Source organism: Chelonoidis abingdonii, chromosome 1 (genome assembly GCF_003597395.2).
Source record: "Chelonoidis abingdonii isolate Lonesome George chromosome 1, CheloAbing_2.0, whole genome shotgun sequence".
NCBI lineage: Eukaryota > Metazoa > Chordata > Testudines > Testudinidae > Chelonoidis > Chelonoidis abingdonii.
This window is the reverse complement of record NC_133769.1, coordinates 98,315,944-98,337,534: the sequence shown is the minus strand read 5'-3', so window position 1 is coordinate 98,337,534 and position 21,591 is coordinate 98,315,944. Positions and strand designations below refer to the sequence as shown.

At 48.3% G+C, this 21,591-nt stretch overlaps 1 protein-coding gene across 1 annotated transcript in view; it reads left to right on the top strand.

Moving 5' to 3' along the window:
* CACNA1I (calcium voltage-gated channel subunit alpha1 I) overlaps positions 1 to 21,591 on the top strand; it is a 162,300-nt gene that overhangs the window by 114,655 nt on the left and 26,054 nt on the right. Inside the window, exons 9-24 of the mRNA XM_075068160.1 lie at positions 837 to 988; positions 1,802 to 1,987; positions 2,720 to 2,837; positions 3,423 to 3,578; positions 3,907 to 3,997; positions 5,846 to 6,048; positions 7,249 to 7,668; positions 8,456 to 8,556; positions 13,190 to 13,313; positions 14,284 to 14,352; positions 15,154 to 15,338; positions 15,795 to 15,921; positions 16,938 to 17,063; positions 18,295 to 18,384; positions 19,433 to 19,625; positions 20,845 to 20,996. Coding sequence (XP_074924261.1) covers positions 837 to 988; positions 1,802 to 1,987; positions 2,720 to 2,837; positions 3,423 to 3,578; positions 3,907 to 3,997; positions 5,846 to 6,048; positions 7,249 to 7,668; positions 8,456 to 8,556; positions 13,190 to 13,313; positions 14,284 to 14,352; positions 15,154 to 15,338; positions 15,795 to 15,921; positions 16,938 to 17,063; positions 18,295 to 18,384; positions 19,433 to 19,625; positions 20,845 to 20,996 — 2,493 coding nt within the window. The remainder of the gene's footprint in view (positions 1 to 836; positions 989 to 1,801; positions 1,988 to 2,719; positions 2,838 to 3,422; positions 3,579 to 3,906; positions 3,998 to 5,845; positions 6,049 to 7,248; positions 7,669 to 8,455; positions 8,557 to 13,189; positions 13,314 to 14,283; positions 14,353 to 15,153; positions 15,339 to 15,794; positions 15,922 to 16,937; positions 17,064 to 18,294; positions 18,385 to 19,432; positions 19,626 to 20,844; positions 20,997 to 21,591) is intronic.

The following is a 21,591-nucleotide window of genomic DNA, read 5'->3' as shown; positions in this document are numbered from 1 at the left end:
TCCCTTTGTCTCGCCAGTTTCCTCTTTCTTCCTCATTGTCCATTTCCCTCTGATTCTTATTCCCACTTGTTCTCTCTGTCCCTTGTTGTTAGACATTAACAGGCTACTTCTCGTTGCTGATGCGTTATTCATGCACTCTGACATTACCCTGGGTAATTACTTAGACCACTGCAAAGAGGAAGGTATGAGAAAAGATTGCCAGAGCAGGCCCAGCAAATGAATTCTGGCAAGGAAAAGGAGGGAGAGAAGGGGGGAGAGGAAAGTGGGGTAGAAAAGAGAGAAAACAAGGGACCAAAGGGCAGATGTGTGGAAAGAGAAAGGAAAGGGGGCAGGGAGAAGGTTGGGAGGTAGAGTTGGGAACTTGGTGGAGAGGGACTGTGTAAACACAAAGGAGAAAAAGAATACTGAGGTCTGGGCTACACTAGAAAATTAGGTCATCATAACTGCATCGCTGAGGAGTGTGGAAAAATCCACACCCTTGAGCCATTTAGTTAAACTGACCTAAGTCTTCCAGTACTAGGTAGATTGAAAAATTCTTCTGTCAAGCTAGCTGCTGCCTCTCAGGGAGGTGGAGTTCTTATACGATGGGAAAACCTTTCTGTCAGTATACGTAGTGTCTGCACTGAGATGCCAAAGTAGCACAGCTGTGTCACTGTAGCATTTTAAGTATAGAAAAGTCCAAAGATGGTACCATTGGTCTCCTCTGTCATCAGCATTTCCCTCATGATTCCCATCCATGCACAACCCTGTGCCATATGAGAATTGTATCCTTTGGTTCTGAGGTGATGTTTTCAGATCTTGCCTGATTCTGATCCTTGCTTCTGCTACTACTGCAGCCAGAAGAACTGACCAACATCTTGGAGATCAGCAATGTTGTGTTCACCAGCATGTTTGCCCTGGAGATGATCCTGAAACTCGCTGCGTTTGGCCTCTTTGATTACCTCCGCAATCCCTACAACATCTTCGACAGCATCATTGTCATCATCAGGTGACGACCCCAAAATAGGGAGACCAGGCTGGGGACGCTGAGGTGCAGATACAGAGAGGCAGATCAGTGCCTGAACTATGTTGTTGTGCCATACCTGCTTCAGCTTTTTAATCAGTTAAAATATGAGAGAAAGCATGGCTAATGCACAAGGCAAAGAATCAGGAGATCTAGATTTTATTCCAAGCTCAAACACTGACTCACTGACCTTGGGCAATTCACATAACCTTTCTGTGTCTCAGTTTCCCCCTCTGTAAAATGGGGATGGTAATAATAGTTATCTACATCAGAAGTCTATGAGGCTTAATTAATTGGTGCATGTAAAGCATTCTGAGATACTTGGATGAAAAATGCTTTAGAAGTGCAAAGTATTAGAAAGGAGCTTTCCAGCCTAGGTCCTTATGATGCAGCATCTGGAAACTCCTGAGTAGCTGAGCAGTACTTCAATTGTCCCCAGCAAGAAATGCAGTTTTACGGACGTATACATACAAAGTGTACACTGCATACACACACCTGATTCAGATTCTCTTTTACACACAGATTTTTGTGCACACACGTGCACACATACACACACGCACTCTCACTCACTCCCTACCAACACACACTTGATTCACACAGAATTCTCTCTTTTACACTCTCTCAGTTCATACAGATTCTCTCTTTTACACACACAGATGCTGCATTGGTGAAAGAGTTCTCTCTCCCCCTCTCACCACCTCTGTCCTGTTTTTCTACTACTCTCTCTCTTTGTCCCTTTCCATCTGCTTCTCTCCTTGTCCAACTTTCTCTCTTCTCCTTTGTATCTCTGGGCCACAGCATCTGGGAGATCATTGGGCAGTCAGATGGGGGGCTGTCAGTGCTGAGAACTTTCCGCCTCCTGCGGGTGCTGAAGCTCGTGCGTTTCATGCCTGCTCTGCGACGCCAGCTGGTGGTGCTGATGAAGACCATGGACAATGTGGCCACCTTCTGTATGCTCCTTATGCTCTTCATCTTTATATTCAGGTGAGGAGGTGTTGTCTTCAGAGCAATTTGAGGAGGCATCACAGGGCATATACAAACCCTGGTGCCAATCTCTTTGTGACTCAACCTGCCCAAGTCTTTACTTTAGACATCAAGAGGAACTTGGTTAGTTCTCAGAGACAGATCCTCAGCTGGTGTAAATTGACTGTATCAGCTGAGGATCTGGCCCTCAGGTGTTCACAAGTAGAGGCTTGGCGGGGGGTGGAGAAACTTTGCCAGCCAGGGAGTGTGCTGATCTGGATTTCCATGAGAAAGGGCGAATTCTGTCAGTGAACTGCTGTTCACTTCAGGGGATAGTCTGACTCTTCCCTCCCCTACCCCCACTAACTATTACAGAATTGTGGTGTGGAGCACCTGGCAATATTTCACAGCACACAATGCAGATAAGCTAGAAGTGGGTGGAGACAGGCAATGGAACGAGAGAATGGTGGAGATAGTGGGCAGGGGGCAGGACTGGATGGAGTAGCCAGAAGCTGGGGGTCTTGTTGCTTATGGTGGTGCAGGGGGAAGAAGAAGGTCCATGAGGCTGATCAGTGTCTTGCCCTCCTTCATTGATAGGTCTGGATGGGTTAGCTATATTTTTATATCCCTTACTCTGGTGACAAGTGGCAGCAGGTTGGATTGTGAAAGAAAAAAGGGGAACCGCTCTAACAAGCTCATTTTGGTGGCAGAGATATTTAAATTGGACACCGTCTCCTCTTCCCCACCCAACAGCATCCTGGGAATGCACATCTTTGGGTGCAAATTCAGCCTCCGGACAGACACCGGAGACACTGTCCCTGACCGGAAGAATTTTGACTCCTTGCTCTGGGCCATCGTCACTGTGTTCCAGGTGAGTTAACACAGCTTCCATGGGCAGGCCAGACAATGGGATTGGAGGGGGATCTCAAAGTGAATTGGATCAGGAATTAGTTGTAGGTTTGTACAATTGAATGTTATACTCATTCCTGGTGACTCAAAAACCAAGCCATGAGGCTCCAGATTGCGATGCTGAGAGAGGAGCGACAGACGCACACTGTAATCAAGCAGCTGACATCTTTGCGACCTCCAAAGAGCAACAAGACAATGGAAGGATGTGGTAGTTAGAAAGGTCAGAGCTGTTGGGGCACCTCCTGTGTTTAATGTTGTTGCTGTAGCGTGCAGACTATGCTTGTGTGTGTTTGTCTCTTCCCGTTGGCCTGAGGTCTCTTGAGCTATTGCCATGGGCACAGCAAGAGAGATGGACCGTGTTCACAGATGGCAATCATTAGGCACTTGGAGTGGGATGCTGGGAGAAGATGGGGAGCCTCACTCTGCAATAAGCGTGTGGTGGTCAGATGATTTTCCTCTCACTGCTAATGCAGCCTCCTTCCTCTGTAATCCCTTTCACTCTCACTTTGCTCTAGGGGGCTCACGCTGCCTCTCTTCTGTCTTGCAGATCCTGACCCAGGAGGACTGGAATGTTGTGCTGTATAATGGCATGGCCTCCACCTCACCATGGGCATCCCTTTACTTTGTGGCCCTCATGACCTTTGGCAACTATGTCCTCTTCAATCTGCTGGTGGCTATCCTGGTGGAGGGCTTCCAGGCTGAGGTGAGTGGCCACTCCGTGGAGATGAGGTGCAGATGAGGGAGATGGCTTGAGGGGACGAGGAGGGGATCTCAAGTTATGACATTCCACTTATGACATTCCCTTTCCTCCACTGATATGGAGGAGGGGGTTAACAATTTCCACCCCATCCTATGCATCCTGCAAAGGTGACTCAGTCCCCCTCCATGGGCCAGGAGTTCAGCAACTAAGCACTTGCAGACCACACAGAGATTTCTCTATCATCTGTGGCAATAGACAATCAGAGGGAACAGAATCCTTTCCCCGGGGGGCTCATGAATCACAGAACTTTGCTTTGATTTTTCCATTCCAGGGTGATGCCAACCGGTCGTACTCGGACGAAGATGAGAGTTCATCGAACATGGAGGAATTTGACAAATTCCTGGACAGCCGGGATGGCTCAGGTCAGTGGATCCTCCCACCTCGTTTGCTCTTGTGTCCTACCAGCAGCTGGGTGAAAAATGTAAAGTGCAAATCTCCCTAAAATCTCATTCCTCTTTCCAAGGTGGGACCAGAATGCTTTGGCCCTGCCTAAAGCACTTTCATGGCAATGCAGTTTTATGCAATTTTCTTTGTTTTAAAGTCATTGTCAGCTTGCAGTCACTTGCAAAAATTAGAGCCATGGCAAAGCTCTGTAATGCTGTAGCTAAGAGAACAAATATGATCCTTGGATAGCAAAGCAAGTAGGAGATATTGCATCAAGTAGGAGCAGGGAGGCATTACTACATCTGCATACAGCATTGGTGAGCCCATTGCTGGAATTCTGTGTCCAGTTCTGGTGTCTACACTTAAATTGGAAAGGATTCAGAGAAGAGCTACAAGAATGATTTGAGGTCTAAAAAACATGCCTCATGATTTAGTTTATCCAAGAGAAGGTTAAGAGGTGACTTGATCATGGTCTACAAGCGTGTACAGAGGGAAAATATTTCTGATGGTAGATGGCTCTTTAATCTAGCAGGAAAAGGCATAATGAGATCCAATGGGTGGAAGCTGAAGCTGTGGACAAATTCAGACTAGAAATAAGGGGCACATTTCTAAGAGTGAGGATAATTAACCATTGGCATAGGCACCAACTGCATGGGTGCTTCGGGACTGGAGGGGATGCACTCACTGGGCAGAGGGAAGTCGGCGCCTATGATGGTCTGTGTTATACAGGAGGTCAGACTAGGCGATCAAAATGTTTCCTTCTGGCCTTAATATCTATGAATCTGATAGAAAAGAGCGGCATATCACATTATTAAGAATATTTTGATCTCTTCTTTCTCCCATCTGTGCCTCTCCTTGACACCCCGCAGGAGAAAATTAAAGCAGGTTTGCTGGATCCTTAGGGTCTATGAGCAGTGAGGGAGCCAGTGCAGCAGTGAGTCAGTGAGAATTCAAAGCAGACTGGGAGGAAGAGTGTGTGCATGGGAATTTGAAGAAAGATAAAGGATTTCCAAGAAGTCCACAAAGTTTTGGTGGATCTGGACCCCAATGAGTCTCAAGCCGCCCCTCAGTATCTCAGCCCAACAAACTGATCTGAGAAACACAAGGAACATGCCTAAAATATTCAATGGCTGCTGGTCCCACAGTCGTAGCATTTGTTTGAGATGTGTGGATGACTGCCCCCTAATTCTAGCAATGAGGGCACTGTCTCCCTCAAGTGCTCCCAGGCAAGAGCCTCGCAGCGTGAGTCTGCAGGGAAAGCTATCTGATCGACTCGCCACTGGTTCTGCCTGGGCTTAAGCAGAGCTCTCTTGTAAGCACACTCCCTGCTCTGGGTCCATTAGAGCGAAGGAGGCTGAGCAAGTGGACTCAGCTAGGTGAAAGCTGTTGCATGAAACACCCTTCCCCCTCCAAAGCCAGAGGAGAGGGAATGCTGCCAGCATTGCCCAAAGGGGCAGGGAGAAGAGACAAGGAAGAGAAGATGCTATGGGGTGGGTAGAGAGAAAGGCAAGTTGCATCATCACTTTTGTTTTTCTGCACCCCACCTCACATCCTAGAGGTATGCCCATTGAGAGGTAGAGGTAGTTCAAAGGACTCTGAGGAATCAGTGCACCTGGTGCTTGGGAGAGAGGCCATGGTCTCAAGTCCATCACTGTCCTGACTAACCCATTCTATACAACCAAAAAGCACCAAGAAGCAGTGTTGGGTTCTAAAAGGGCTAAACAAACTGAGCATTAAAACATTCACTGAATGGTGCAGGAGGAAACTGCAGAAGGGAAAGGAATGTCTTTTTCTCTCTTTCTTTCTCTCTGTGTTTTTCTGCTCAGATCCCAGGCTCTGTGCAATTCCCATGACCCCAAATGGACACCTTGACCCCTCCCTACCTTCTTCCAACCAGCCAGTGGCAGCTAGTGGGGTCACAAGTTCTGCCCGGAATTCCCTGCAGCCAGACCAGATTCTCATTGCCTTGGGTTCCAGGAAGAGCAGTGTGATGTCACTTGGGAGAATGACCTATGACCAGAGGTCACTGGTGAGTGAGTAGACACACGAGTAACATACTTCTTCTGAAACCCAGGGGATCCATTGTCTCAGTGCCACCATCTTGGAATTCCATCGGGGGTCTACCCCTACTGGAAACTTACAGAAGCTTGTTGCCTGTCCCCATTTAGCCTGAGGTGGTTGCAATTTCCAATTTCTCAATCCATATTCCACTATGACTATATCCTATGGGTGTAGGATTCAACTGCCTTGTTATCTCCTCTGTAGTCTTCCCTCCAGAATGAAATATGCATTGACCTCTTAGCCCTCCGCTGTAGTTCTGGAGCACAGAGCATGGAATTATGGTGCCCTGCCTCCTCAGTAACATAAAAAACACATGGGGAGCTTCTGCCATTAGGAAAGGATGGGTAATATCAGACCTACCAGGTCCTCGACCTTGGGAAGTTTCTGGGGCCCTTAGTTCAGGTGAAAATCAAAACCGTGCCTGCAGCACCCTTTCCTGTCCTAGGCCTGCCACCCCTATTCATTCCTGCAGACAACCATCACTCACAGTTCTGCCAGTGCACTTTGATCCTGTCCTCTAGCACTCCTGTTAGTTCAGTCATTGAGCGCTTCAACCACCAACACACAGCTTTACTGGTGCACCTCAGTCCTGATGTGCGGCATACCCTGCTATCCCAGTCCTTTGTTTTTCCTGAGCAGAGATGGCTGCTGGTAACAATTGGTGTTGGGATTTGGTGATGGGGAGGACTAGGCTGAGACCCTTTAACCCATATCTCTTGCTTTCTCCTCTCATTTAGATTGTAAGCTCTTTGAGACAAGGACTATGGGCGGGGTTTATCCATCACCCTGTTCCTTGTGCACCACTGCAAAGCAAGTGCAAAATGCTACCTACCTGATTTTGTACCACTTTCCACTGCCGTAAATGACTACACAAGCCCTTTGCTTTCTAACTTAGCTTATCTGTAAAGTGCCTGGCACACAACTGGGGCTATAAAATAAATATGACAGTGACCAATTAAGAATTATTAATTAATAATAATAATAATTAATTTGATGCCAGATTTAGAGGTCACCTTTGAGTTCACAAAATGCCTCTCCTGAAGGAGTGGGAGAGCACGGCTTTGTAATCTTGTATTAGGGCCCAAAGGGTGAGTCTTTGATCTAAACTGCTGAGGCCCCATCTTCCCTGTGACCCAAGTCACTGAATCGCTGTCTCCCTCTCTTACAGTCTAGCTCTCGCAGTTCTCATTATGGTGCATGGGGCCGCAGCGGGACCTGGGGGAGCCGTCGCTCCAGCTGGAACAGCCTGGCTCGGGGACACAGCCTAAAACACAAGCATCTGTCTGCCGAGCATGAATCTCTGCTGTCTGGGGAAAGGCACAGGGTGGCAGATAGAGAACGAGAGGGAATGGGAAGGGCCCCTCATCACCAGCGGACACTCTCTCTGGACACCAAAGATTCCTGTGATCTGGTGGAGCTGACGTCATCAGTCCCATCCAGTCACAGGGCAGTGAGGAAGTTGGGTGTGGCTCTGGGCACCAGCGAGCACCAGGACTGCAATGGCAAAATGCCCAATATCGCTAAGGAGATTTTCCCGAAGATGGACAACCGCAAGGAATGTGGAGAGGATGAGGAGGAGATAGACTATGTGAGTACAGGGGGCTTCACCAAAGGAGCACCAAGGGCTTACAAGGGGGACAGCAATCACAAGAGATGGGAGGTGAGTTATGCCAGCCTGGGAGACGTTCATGCTCAGGGCAAGAGTAGATTGTAGAATCCCTATGGGCTCCCTCTCAGAGCCTCAGGCAGAAGAAGACCAGAGTGTTGCTTCTTAGCCAGCCTCCAAGGCTCCGGTGCCCGGAACTGAAGAGATTCCTGTGACACTTCAGTGGGGTCAGGGGCAATGGAGATTTTAGCAGAAGTTTTCACTGTATAAAATGACTTCACTTAGGAGGACTTCACTTAGGAGGAAAGATGCCACTAGATGCCCATTATGCCTTAGGCTCATTGGTTAGGCTGTGGACCCAGCACTCTAACTCCACTTTTCCTGAGATTCGTGGGTAGTGCTGGTACAAAGATCCAGTGCATGCTGGGCAGCGTCAGTGTCAGCGTTCCACAGCAGAGTACAGGCTAGCATCAGGTTCAGTTTTAAGGAGTCAGAAGTGAATCTTGATATTCTTCCTCCTGGGAGGAAAACAGTCTTATGGAATAGCCATCCCAATGAATTTTCCACCTGCCTCATCGCTCCCCCTGTGACTATGACATCAGCTCATTTCCTCATCTGTGGTCAGGGAAGAGAGAGCAGAGAGAGGAGGATCTGGGGAGGTAATGTATCCAAGTTACTGGTATTTTAGGTTTAAAGAAAAAAGACAGATTGGACTTCTCAGTGAAGTGGGGAGGTGGCCAGTGACAACCCATTCCCTTGTGTCATGCAGAGCCTGTGTTTCCGCATCCGGAAGATGATGGATGTCTACAAGCCAGACTGGTGTGAGATACGGGAGGATTGGTCCATCTACCTCTTTTCTCCACAAAACAGGTTCGTCCCAATATTGTCAGTGGAGGGGTGGTTTAGTATAATCCTGTTGCAGCAGCCTCATATGTGGATTGGATGCTGAGCCTGCAGCCAGGGCCGGCTCCAGGCACCAGCGCAGCAAGCAGGTGCCTGGGGCGGCCAGTGAAGAGGGGCGGCACATTCAGCTCTTCGGCAGCAATTCGGCGGAGGGATGGACCCGCCGCCGAATTGCCCCGCTGATCGCAATCGCAGCTCCCCCCCACCTCTCCAGCTGCTTGGGGCAGCAAAACTCCGAGAGCTGGCCCTGCCTGCAGCTTTAAACTTTCAAGATGGGAACGATTTTGTTGCTTCCAGTCACAGCCTCTCCACCCAACTCTTGTTTGGTCCCTGAGGTGGGGGTAGAGAAGGGGAATCCTAAAAGGTTACTGTTGTTTTCCTTACAGGGGAATGCTCCATTTTTCTTCAGTGCAACTTAAGGCAAGGCAGAGAATACTAATGCTGACCAAAAAAGATAAAGAATGTATTATTAACTAATCTGTGCCATTGGCAATGTCTCTGGTGGCACAAGAGTGGGCCCCATTGCATTAGAGGCCATAAAGGTGACTTATTAGCAATCCTGCCACACTGTTTAGGCAAAGTTAGTATTCACTGCACTTAACAAAATAAATATTAGAAGAACTCCTCCTTCCACCAGGAGGAAACAGTGTTTATCACCAGGTATCAGCATGCTGCACCACACGATTAACAGCTCATGGAGACAAGAGGGGTTCATCATAACTGTTGGAAGATGAATCTTGGCTGCACGTGCTGATCTCCTACCTATTGTATTGGTTCTGGCGACTTTTAGAGAAGCTGGAAGGCTAATTCCCTGTGGCAAATGTTAGGGGGCTTATTCCTTCACCCTCTCACTTCCCTGGTCCTCGCATGAACGGAGAGCAACAATACCTGAAGTCCAAAGGCGCAAACAATTCGATGTTTATTGGGGTGAACTTCCAGCAAGCATGATTCCAGTTTCCTTCCTTAGTGTCCTCCTTCCCAGCTCTGACACCACAGAGCCTTGCCTGTGTCCCTGTTCCTGTTCCCATCCCCTGTTCCCATTTCCCCCTTTAGCAAAGACATGATTTTAATATCCTCCATCCCCAGTCCCTGTTCCAATTCCACACCCGCCCACTTCCTGATGACTTCAGACTATATAGCAAGCCGAGTTTTTGCTTAGGTATTCCTTAACCAATCATTTTTACTATTAACTACCAAATCCTAACATCTTGTAACATGGTTTATTTCACCAATTATATTCCACCCCTTCATTGATTTACCCCAACACAATTAATTATACAGCAGATAGAAACAATCACAGAACCCGAACAGAGACCATGCCAAATAAACATACAAAACAATACAGAAGTGAGGACTTTCACACTATGGCTACGTCTACACTACGGGTAATTTCGAATTAGCCTAAAACCGTTTTTATAAAAAACAGATATAAATTCGATTTCACGTGGCCCACTAGGCACGTAATTCGGTGGTGTTGCGTCCAGGTCCGAGGCTAGGCGTCGATTTCTGGGAGGCTTTGGCATTGTGGGTAGCTATTCATAGACATCCATAGTTCGCGCAGTCCTCCCGCCCCTTGGAATTCTGGTTGAATCGTTGTCGTGGGTGTTCTGGGTAAATGTCATCAGTCATTCCTTCCTCCGGGAAAACAACAGCAGACAATCCTTCGGCCTTTTCCATGGATTGCCCTGGCAGACGCCATAAGCACGGCAACCATGGAGTCTGTTCACTTTTTTTTTCTTTACGTCACCCGTATGTGTACTGGATCCGCCGACAGAGGCGATTACTTCCAGCACTACAACAGCACCATTCATTGCTTTTGCATGATAGCAGAGATGGTTACCAGTCGTTCTGTACCGTCTACTGCCGAGTAAACTGGCAATTGAGATGACAGTTATCTCTCCCCTTTGTACTGTCTACTGCTATTATGAGTGCCCCTGGCTGAGATCGGCGGGGGCGCAAAGCAACAAACTGGGAATGACTCCCCGAGTCAATCCTCCTTTATGGTTTCTAAAAATAGAGTCAGTCCTGCCTAGAATATGGGCAAGTGTACTGAGGACCAGTGTATCAGAAGAGCACAAGCTGCTCCGTGTCAGTATTCACAGGGGGTGCCCCCTGCAACAACTCCACCCATTGCTTCCTCCTCCCCAACCTTCCTGGGCTACCGTGGCGTGTCCCGCCCATATTGTGTCATGAAGTTATAAGAATGCAGGAATAAGAAACACTGAGTTTTTAGTGACATAAATGAGGCGGAGGCAGCCCTTCCCGGTGCTATGACAGTCCAGGAAGAACATTAATCAGTGCAGGGGAGAGGACCAGCATGCTGCTGCTATGATAGTCCAGGCAGTACGAATCTTTTCCTTTAACATGAAAGGGAGGGGCTGATTGAAGCTTAGCCCAGTTGTTATGATGAAGTGGTTACAGCTGTTCTGTAACATCTACTGGGAGTGACAGGAATCATTCCTGTTCGTTTTTAGCCAGGCGCCCCCCCGGGCTGGCCTCATCTCAGGCCAACATGTTAGATATTGAACCGTTATCAAACATGCGCTCGGGTTCATAAGGACCGTTACCAGTCCTACTGCACTGTCTGCCACCGGAGAGGGGAGAGGAGGCGAATACTGCGCTTCACTGCTGCAGCATAGCATCTACCAGAGCATTCAGTAAGACATAGGGTGGACATTGAAAGAATCAAGAAATGATATTCTTTCCCTTTCTTCACGTGGTGGGGGGGGAGTAAACTGAGGAGCTATTCCCTGACCACGCTGGACAATGTGTTTTGAACCTACAGGCACTGGGAGCTCAGCCAAGAATGCAAATAGTTTTCGGAGAATGCTGTGGACTGTGGGATACTGGAGCCTCAGTACCCCTCCCTCCATTAGCGTCATTTGAGTCTCTGGCTTCTGTACGCTTTTCAACACAGCACTGTGGTAGCCTGGAGATTTTTTTCAACGCTTTGGCATTTCGTCTTCCGTAACGGAGCTCTGATAGAACAGATTTGTCTCCCATACAGCAATCAGATCAGTTCTCCATACGGTCCCTGCTGGAGCTCTTTTTTGGATTTGTGACTGGCATGTCATCTGTGCTGATCAGAGCTCCATGCTGGGCAACAGGAAATATAATTCAAAAGTTCGCGGGGTTTTCCTGTTTACCTGCCCACTGCGTCCGAGTTCGAATGCTGTCCAGAGCGGATCGTAGTGCACTGTGGGATACTCCCAGAGGCCAATGATGTCGATTTCCGTCCACACTAACAGTATTCCGAAGTAGTACTATCGATTTTTGCGTTACTCACTCTCGTTCTGTAGGAATACAGAAATCGATTTAAAGAGCCCTTTAAAGGTTTAAAGAGGCCTGTGTGTGGACGGGTACAGCGTTAATCGATTTAACCACTGTTAAAATCGATTTAACGCCGTAGTGTTGGACCAGGCCCTTCTATACAGACATAAGGGTTCTCCAGCTGTGTCTATTGATAAATGAGTTCTCGCCAGACAGGATGGGATCAGACTAAGTTTCCTTTTACATCTTCTAGGCTCTTCCTTTTCTCTGGAGGTGATAGGAATATAAGGACAGAATTGTATTCCTAATAGCCCAATAGCACCTTATTTCAATGTGACTAGTTTGGAATGTGAGGATGTGACCATACACTTCCCAGCTTATGGTTGCCTAACTACATCTTAGCTGAAGGCCTTAGCCTGTCACAGTAAGAGAAGGCCATTACAGAGACAGACAGTGATTTTTGATTCTTTCTTTTATACCTCTATAACTAGCTAAGTGATAAGAATACACCTAAATTCTTAAAGTATAGGCCTTTGCAGACAGGCCTGAATATCTATATCCTAACAGGAATAGAACTAGTCATCTATTTTCATGGCAGTGATTCCTCATCAGCCAGCAGCACAAGGGAGTTTGATGCCTAGAACACTCTGGTAATCCCAGCACAGGCATAGCATGATAAGAAATTCTAAATTGGGGGAGAGGGGAGTGGGTTAAAGATTGTGACTCATCATCACCTCATGGGAGCAGAACCTAGAGAGGAAGGGTGGCATGGTGTGGTGCTTTAGGCATGTCTCTGGGGCTTGGGAGACCAAGGTTCAATTCCTTGCTCCACTGCAGATTTCCTGTGTGACTTTGGGTAAGTCACTTAGCCTCCCTGTGCCTCAGCTTTCCTATCTGTAAAATGAGGATAACAGCTCTGCCCTACCTCACTGAGGTGTTGTGATGGGAAAGAAATAAAAGTACTGTGGTGGTGGAAATAACTAGGATAGACAAACAGAGCTTAGGGGATAAGGTCCTTACAAATACAGGTGGTTTCTCAGGAGGAACTCTTTAGAGAATTATTATTACTTGCATTGAGGTAAGCCGAGTCATGGAGCAGGACCCTGTTGTGCTAGGTGCTGTAGAAACACCGAACAAAAAGATGATTCCTCCCTGAACAAACGTATCTCCTTTCCAGTCTGGTAACTTGCACAACAGGGCAGCTGATTTTACATGAGAGAATGTTACATTTCAGGCAGAACTCTTACTCCCTTCCCTCTCTCCCCATCCCCTGCCATACCAAATTTAATTTTACCCCAAGCACATGCATCCTTTTGGAACTCTCTTGCAGGTTCCGCATCCTCTGCCAAACCATCATTGCTCACAAGCTCTTTGACTACGTTGTTCTGGCCTTCATCTTCCTGAACTGCATCACCATTGCCCTGGAGAGACCACAGATCGAGCATCGGAGCACGGTGAGAAAACTTGCGACCTCGGCCTTTTTCAGCTGAACATAACCCCTGGATGGGTGTGGTGGACAAAGTTCATTAATTCTCTGGGCATTGCATAGGCTCTGGATAGCCCCCAGCACTGGAGAGTAACCCCCATCCCCCAAACACACACACACCCCTCTGTGATTTCTCTGTATAGAATAAAAGGCCTGCTTGCCTCCTTTTCAAGGCCTTAAAATAGTATAATCCTTCTTTCTCAGGAGTAGCTTCCTTTGTCGTAGAAGGCAGAAGGGTCCCTCCAGGCCTCATGGTTGGGACGTGGCTTGCCAATGGGAGTCAAATAGCCAGGGACCATGAAACTAAAAGAGGGTGGTAACTTGGCTATGTAGCAGTGTCCCAGTGGGAATGGCATGCCAGGATTCAAATGTGCTGCTACTGCATTGGCTTTGAATGTGGATCTGAGTGCCATGGTTGGGAGAGGCTAGTGTGCTTCAGTGGCTGAATATATTCTCGGTTCTCCTCAATTCATTCTTAAGAGAGGTCACAGCTGACATGGCTTTTTGAGCATCTCTGCTGAGTCTACATGGCCAAATGACACCACAGTTAGGTGAAGTCTGGGCTCAGGAGAGGTCCAAGAGTGGGGTGACAGGGCTGGGCTGCCAGTCAGCATCGTGTTGCATTGCAAGGTGATGAAAGTCTCCATAACTGGATTAGCAGCATATGCTGCAGATCACTATTGCAGTGCATTAGCGAGCTGTGTGGGTGTTGCAAGATTGGAGTAGCAGGGAACACTGAAGGTCAGGACTGAGGTGCATTAGCTGAGACAGGTGGGATGAAGGTTGTTCAGCATGTGCCCTTGGCTGTAGCCAGTGCTCTCACTCCCACCTTCAAGAGACAGTGAAATTTGTCAAGTTCGTAACAAAGGATTTAGTGAACTCACAGAAGTGTGGAAATGTCTCTCAGTGTTTTAGGGGCTTTTTTCTGTTCTTTCTAGGAGAGAATCTTTCTCACCATATCCAACTACATTTTCACAGCAATCTTCGTAGCTGAGATGACACTAAAGGTAAGTCACCTGGAGACAGTCAGCCTTTTCCCATGTGTCACGAGCCCAACACATCTGCCTTCTACTCATCCATCCATCCTCTACAGTCCATCCATCTGTCAGTCTTCCAAGGAGGTCCACCCACACCTTGTGAACTCTGTCATGGTAGGGGCATGTCCAACCATTGGGTTTGAATCTCATTTTCAGATTTGGATGCATGAAATTAAACACCTTTTAGACATCTAAACAAAGGACCTGGTTTTCAGAGGTGATGAGCATTCACAGATTCCATTGACTTCGGTAGCATCTGCTGGTGTTCAACAGCTCTGAAAGCAAACCACTTATTTAAATGTCTGCATATGGATTTAGATGCTTAATTTTACATACTCGGGTTTGAAAAATTTGGATTAAGTGATTTACATAAAGTCACCAGAAGAGCATGAATGAGCACCCTTGTCTTCTGACTGCACACACCTTGTCATATCCTCTGAACATCACCATCTCCCTCCAGTGTGGTAGTGCTTGGGGGAATGGAGCAGATATAGTTTGAGAGGGGAGAGGACTTCATCAAGGCTTTGGTGGGTCTTTATTGTTTTTTCCAGAACATTCGCACTCCAGCATTTGATTTCTGTGCCATCCGTATCTCCATTTTTACTTCACAGACTGTGGATCTTTTCTGAGAAAGGAGATGAGTGTAATAGAAGGGTGAAAGATGGGTCCTCATTGCTTCTTTACCTGTTGCTATTGAGTTATTAAGTATCTTCCCCTCTGGATGGTGGAGAGTTTAACTCCCCATGCTCTCCCCCCTCTCCTCTCCTGTAGGTGGTCTCTCTAGGCCTATATTTTGGGGAGCAGGCCTATCTCCGCAGCAGCTGGAACATCCTAGATGGCTTCTTGGTCTTTGTGTCCCTCATTGACATTGTGGTCTCAGTGGCCTCTGCTGGAGGTGCTAAAATTTTGGGGGTGCTCCGGGTTCTCCGACTGCTGCGCACACTACGTCCTCTCAGGTGAGAACCTCATGGGAAAATTCCTAGCCTTCCATCCTCTCTCTCACTGTGTCCCTTTCTCTATCCACCCAGGAATGGCTGCCACACAGTGCCAGTATTAGAACATGCTTTATGGAGAGACAGGGCTGTGCATCAGAAAAGGGCTGAAGGAACATCCTACTAGGGATGAGAGTGTTGTGTAGTGTCCTCTCCACAGGGATGTTTCTCTTAATTGTGCAGCTTCTTCTCCAGCCCCTAAGGTAGTCACTGCAGTATCCTCATTAGGTAACGTGCCCAAGTCCTGCTGTGAGGGACTCAAACCCACGGCGTTCAGGCCTAGGGGAGAGCACGCTCTCCTCTGGATGATAGCTGCACCATGATATCTGGGATGCAAATGTTGTCTGATTCTGAAAGCACAGGGGAAGAAAGAACTCTGCCATCTCTCTGTGTCACCCCCTCACTCTCCATCCCTTCCAGGGTCATCAGCCGTGCCCCAGGCCTGAAGCTGGTGGTGGAGACACTCATCTCATCCCTCAAACCCATTGGGAACATTGTCCTCATTTGCTGTGCCTTCTTCATTATCTTTGGCATCCTGGGTGTGCAGGTAGGGTCGTTGTTGCCTATCAAGCACCCACAACACACTCGACACTGTACTGCCAGGTAGGAAGCGTAATGCAGACACAGTTAAGCAGACGGAGTTGTGTCTGGGAGGAGGGCCAGGCATCCCAGGACACCTGCCTGATCCTCTGCCCCGCTCTGTCCTCCTTTGTGTTGTTCTTGTCATAATGATTCTTAAGCCTTTGGCAGTGGCAGGTGGGGTCAGTGCTGATGTCTTTCAACAGTAGAGACTGATATTCAGATCATGGCATTAGCAGAGCTGTAGCGAAGGCCCAGGAGTGGAGTAGCAGCTAGGCATACTGCAGGTCATGACTGTGATGCACTGACAGAGCAGTGTCAGCTGGGGCAGCTGCACAGGGGCCTGCGCGATGCCTGGCTCTAGGCAGTTCTTTCTCTCCCTTTCACTCCAAGCGCTAAATCCACCCACAATGTGATGGGGGGGCAGGCAGGGGGAGGTTAATCCTCCTTATTTTAGGCTTGTGCTGCAGAGGAGTGCTGGAGTGGGTGTTACTTCCATCTCAGAGAATGTGCTATACTTAGTCTGTATGCAGACTGTTCTGATGAGCCTGTACAAATGCGCAATCCAGTACCCTCCATATGGAAAAGGAGCCTGGGGCAGAAGAACTGCATCAGTGTCCCTTTATTTAAAAGTATAGGAGAAGTAGGCGATATTTTTCTGGGTCTTTGCTCTCACAAGAGATCTTTTTCCCTTCAGTACACTTAGCAGCCATCTGAGGGAGCGGATGGCTCGGGGGGATTGGGCATGGGGCATTTCATCTCTAGGTCATTGGTTCCAATCCAACCCCAGCAGGCCACCATATGGCTGTCAGAGTGGGAGGACTTTCAGTCATTGCTGACCCAGGACAAGATTATAGTCAGTGACAGAGATGTGAAAGGCTCTGTGTCTCACTCCTACTCTGAGGCACTTCCTATTGCTCTTTGTCCCCTGACACTGAGGAAGTCTGAATGAGACTCACTGACCAAGTCACTTCCATCTTATAGCTCTTCAAGGGGAAGTTCTACCACTGCCTCGGGGTTGACATCCGTAACATCACCAACAGGTCTGACTGTGTGGCCGCCAATTACAAGTGGGTACACCAAAAGTACAACTTTGACAACCTTGGACAGGTACGTGCGGGACCCTCCAAGCCACCTCCTCTCAGGTGAACCTGGGCTGTGCTTTGCCCCTCTGGGTCTCTCCCGCCAAGGCTATATGCACTCATCTCGAGGGGAAGGGTGGAATGTTCCAGAACACACTCTGGGCCAGAGGCAGCAGTCATGTGAACGGGGAGTGGGGGGATGGATGCTGGTTAGACATGGGTGTCTGGGTTAAAGCAGAGTAACTCATGTAAGGATGCAGCTTCCACGCTGAAGGGGTGGAAAGGGGGATGTAACAGCTCAAGCAACTCACGTGAAGCCAGGGGATGGGAGGCAGGGGGCTGCTTTTCCTTACACTCTCCTAGGAGTGCCTCTTCTTGCTAGCCTCTGAGCTCCCTCAACATGTAACACCCGGTTCCTCACCCATGCTTAGGGGTGAATCCTGCCTTCACTTGCACAGGTGCACCTTCCATTGGCATTGCATAGAAATGATTGCAGCTTTGAGCCCTTATGGCCTGATTCTCTGAACAGGGTGCTAACTCGCTGACATCAGGGCAATTAAAAAACAGTGAAAGGAGAATCAGGCCCTTCACAAGCAGCTTACACCCCTGTTTACATTGCCGGGAGTTGGGCCAATGGTGACTGTGCAATCTGCGTGTATGCAGTCCCCTTAGGCTCCACCATGGAAACGTCTGCAGGACTGGCAGAATCCTCCCTTCTCTCTGCAGCCTCCCTGCCAGTCCAGTCAGAGAAGTGCTGCCTTCTAAGGCAAGGGGCCAAGCCAAGCTCTCTGGTTTCTGAGCTGAGGCCCATGCAATGCAAGTAGGAAGGCTTCCTCAAAGGCAGGGGTGGCCAGTGGGTGTTTTATGATTGTGTTGGCCAGTTCTGCCATGGCTCTTGTAGATTTTGCCATGTCTCTGGCATTTATAAATTTTCACAGATAAGCAGCAGACATGTCGTGCTGGGGTTTTCTGTGTTTTAATTCATCAGCCTGATACAATCATTGCCGAGTTCACTTGTCTCTGGCAAGGGGAAACCTTTTACTCTGGTGCTTCCAAAGGGCAGGCTTGAATAAAGGTCCCTCTCTGCTGGCAGCTCCCCTCCCTCTCCCATCTGTTAGTAGTTATGCAGATGACAAGTACTTGGAGGATGACACTTTGAGTTTTAGTTATGTTTTGTGCCTAAGAACTTAAAACCTGAACAATCCACACTCCACCACACACAGATGCTCCGTGTCTGACGTGTTTCTGTTGTGTTCCAGGCCCTGATGTCCCTCTTCGTTCTGGCCTCCAAAGATGGTTGGGTCAATATTATGTATAATGGACTAGATGCTGTGGCTGTTGACCAGCAGGTATAGACTCTTCCTGATCATCCCATCTAGACCTCCTTCAGGCAGGAAGTTGGAAGCATGCTATTTCAGCCAGCTTTTGGAACTTCCTCTCCACCCAATAGCATTTTGTAACATTGCTCTGACCCTCTCCCATCTGCAAGCCCTTTCTCTTCACTTTCATTATTACTGGTGGGTCAGGGCCATGGTTCTGTATACAAAGGAAGGAGAGTTTGGAAGTGATTAGCCAGGTGGGCATTCATTGTAGTTCTTGTCCTTTATTCAGCTGGGGAAGTTGTGCAGGCTGGGTCCTTATGTATCTTGTGATATCTTCACAGCAGCAGTCGCCCATGTCTTTCGTGAAATGGTGCACCCACCTGATCTACAGTTGCTTATAAACTGGGATTCCCTGTCCCTGCAGCTAAGTCCCAATGGTGTCCAAAACTCATATTGACTTGAGTAATGCAGGGTCAGGCCCCTGGCGAAGGCTGCAGCGACAGAGGACTGAATGGCCATGAGGATACTACCCTTACCCTCTGTTCTCAGCACTAGAAGTGCTGTTGGTCTTTTAAAATGCTCAGTGATGAAAAACCTAGAAGCTCAAGCCCTCCTTTCTACTGGAACCTGACTAACACCTGGTTTCAGGCACCCCTCACCTTTCAGGGTTTCCCCCATTGCACCTTAGAGGTGCAATTTACTCACCCTCAGCCCAACACACCTTTTCTCCAGGTCTCTTTAGTGTCTGTCATATTCTCTGATGTTTTAATTGTCCATTTGATCTGTTATGATTATATTGCAATTGTAAGTGCAGCATCCTCAGTGCTTTATTATTATTATTATTACTGTTATAAGCTTGTCCTTGACTTTCAGACACCCAGTCTATTTGTTGCGCCTACCTCCTTTTCATAACCCTTTCCCAGCCAACCAGTCACAAGCTGTTGATCTCCCTCATTTTCACAATCCTGCCACGTCCAGCCAATCACAACCTGCTGCTCTCCTTCATTTTCATCACCTCACCTCAGACTCCCAGTCAGCTAATCACAGCTTTTCTTTTCTTTTCTTTTCTTTCCAGCCAGTGACCAACAACAATCCCTGGATGCTCCTTTACTTCATCTCATTCCTCCTCATTGTCAGCTTCTTCGTACTCAACATGTTTGTGGGGGTGGTGGTGGAGAACTTCCACAAGTGCCGGCAGCACCAGGAGGCAGAGGAGGCACGCCGGCGGGAGGAGAAGCGCCTGAGGCGCCTGGAGAAGAAGCGCAGGAGTAAGGCACAGCCTAAGTGTTTGGTTGGTTCGTAGGCCAAGGTTTTCTGAGAAAAACCTCCTCCTCTTCTTTTATTTTTGGACTGATCAGTTTCTCTATAACAGCGTCTATGTCAATGCTCTCAGCACTGCTCTCCTTTTGGTGGGACACTGCTGCTGGGCTTCCGTACACACCACCGGGCCTGACACCCCCAGCCAACTTGTCAGAATCCTGGCAACAGAGGGAAGAGGTGACAGGGTGCCTGATGGCAACTGGGGGTGTTGAGAAAGGCGCCTGTTTTCTTAACACCTTGCCTCTAGAAAATAACACATTCATAGATGTGTGTGTGTGTGTGCGCGCACACATGTGCTCATCAACAGGGAACCTCCACCCGAACACACACACTGCAGCCCTCAGGGATTTAGACACTCCTTTGGAGAGCGCTGCAGCACCAGACAGTGCTGTTGGGCGGACCTCTGCGCTAATCCTTTCCTGTGTAGTGCAAAATGAGGCAGAGGAGAAGACGAAAAAATCCATGCTGTGTTCCTGGGCCTTTCTATTCCTGTGGCAGTTTCTCTCATTGGGTTCCAAGGCTTCCTTGGAACCAAGAGGGTCCCCCCACAGTGATGGTCCCCACGTGTCTGTTTCCTGTGCTCCAATGAGAGAAACATCACAGATGCACACTTGACCCTGGGCCCTAGCAATCACCCCTGCTGCTTCCTACCTTTACCCCAGAGATCCTGGCTGATTACTCTCCTCCTTTCCAAGCCCCTGGGCTTCCGTCTTCCTTCCCTTTCTTCAGTTTTTCCTCTCCCTGGTGCCACCTCTGGGTGTCTCTTAGAGCCATTTGCTCCTTTTTATCATTTGTGATCTTAACTTGTTGAGGCATGAAATGCTGATTTAGTGCCATTCCCACAAACATAGGACTAACAGATTCTTTCTATCGCTCCCACCTTCCCTTTCTTGTCTCTCCCTGCCTCCTCCTTCCTTTTACGCCCTCTTTCCTCACCATTTCTGTTCTCTTTCTCTGCATTCTTTATTTTGTCTCCTTTTTCTATCTGTTTCCTCTGCTTCTTCCTTCTTCATTCCTGTTTCTGTCTCTCCCTCCCACCCTCCCTCCCTCCCTGCCTTTGCGTTGCTTCTATTCTTCCCCCCCTTCCTTCCTATTCCTTTGTTTCTCTTCCCTCTCTCCTCTATATTCCATCTTTTCTCTCTCTCTTCCCCCCTCCTACCATTGAAGAGGCGCAGCGCTTGCCGTATTATGCCACCTACTGCTCTGTCCGCCTCCTCATCCATTCGGTCTGCACCAGCCACTACTTGGACATCTTCATCACCTTCATCATCTGCCTCAACGTCGTCACCATGTCCCTGGAGCACTACAACCAGCCAGTGGTGAGTGAGTTCAAGGGACCAAACCCTGCCCCTACCTCCCTCTCTCTTTTCCACATCTCATTTTCCATAACAAAAGAGACTTGACACTTTCCCTTCCAAGCAATCAAACACATAAGGGGTCACTAGGTTATAAGTAAAACTTAGCAGCCATTAGAGATTGACTTGGAAGAGCAGCATCTCCCAGCCTTTGCAGAGGGGATTAAATTGCAACACAAAGGAAATCTCTATATATTCTGTAGCCTTTTCTAACTTCTGTCTTCCTCAAACCTATCCTCTCTGCAATGCCTCCTCCCCACTCCTTATCCTGGCAACCCCACCTGCTCGAAACATTAGCCAGCAACTGATTGTGTAATTTCACTACAGCTGCCAATGTTATGATCCACCATGATAGATGGTAGAGGAGGGTCCCTGTGAAAACTGTCATGCAAAATTCTGTGAGAGTTAACTCAGCTGTCAGGGTGATAGAGGGACTTCTTTCCACTGTCATGTGGATGACCAGGTTTAGCCTCTTGGCTTCTCTTTGTAGTTTCCCTTGGGTCCCAGCAGAGAGTGGCATACAGCCCCTGGGAGCTAGTGCTTTGCACTGCTAGATGGA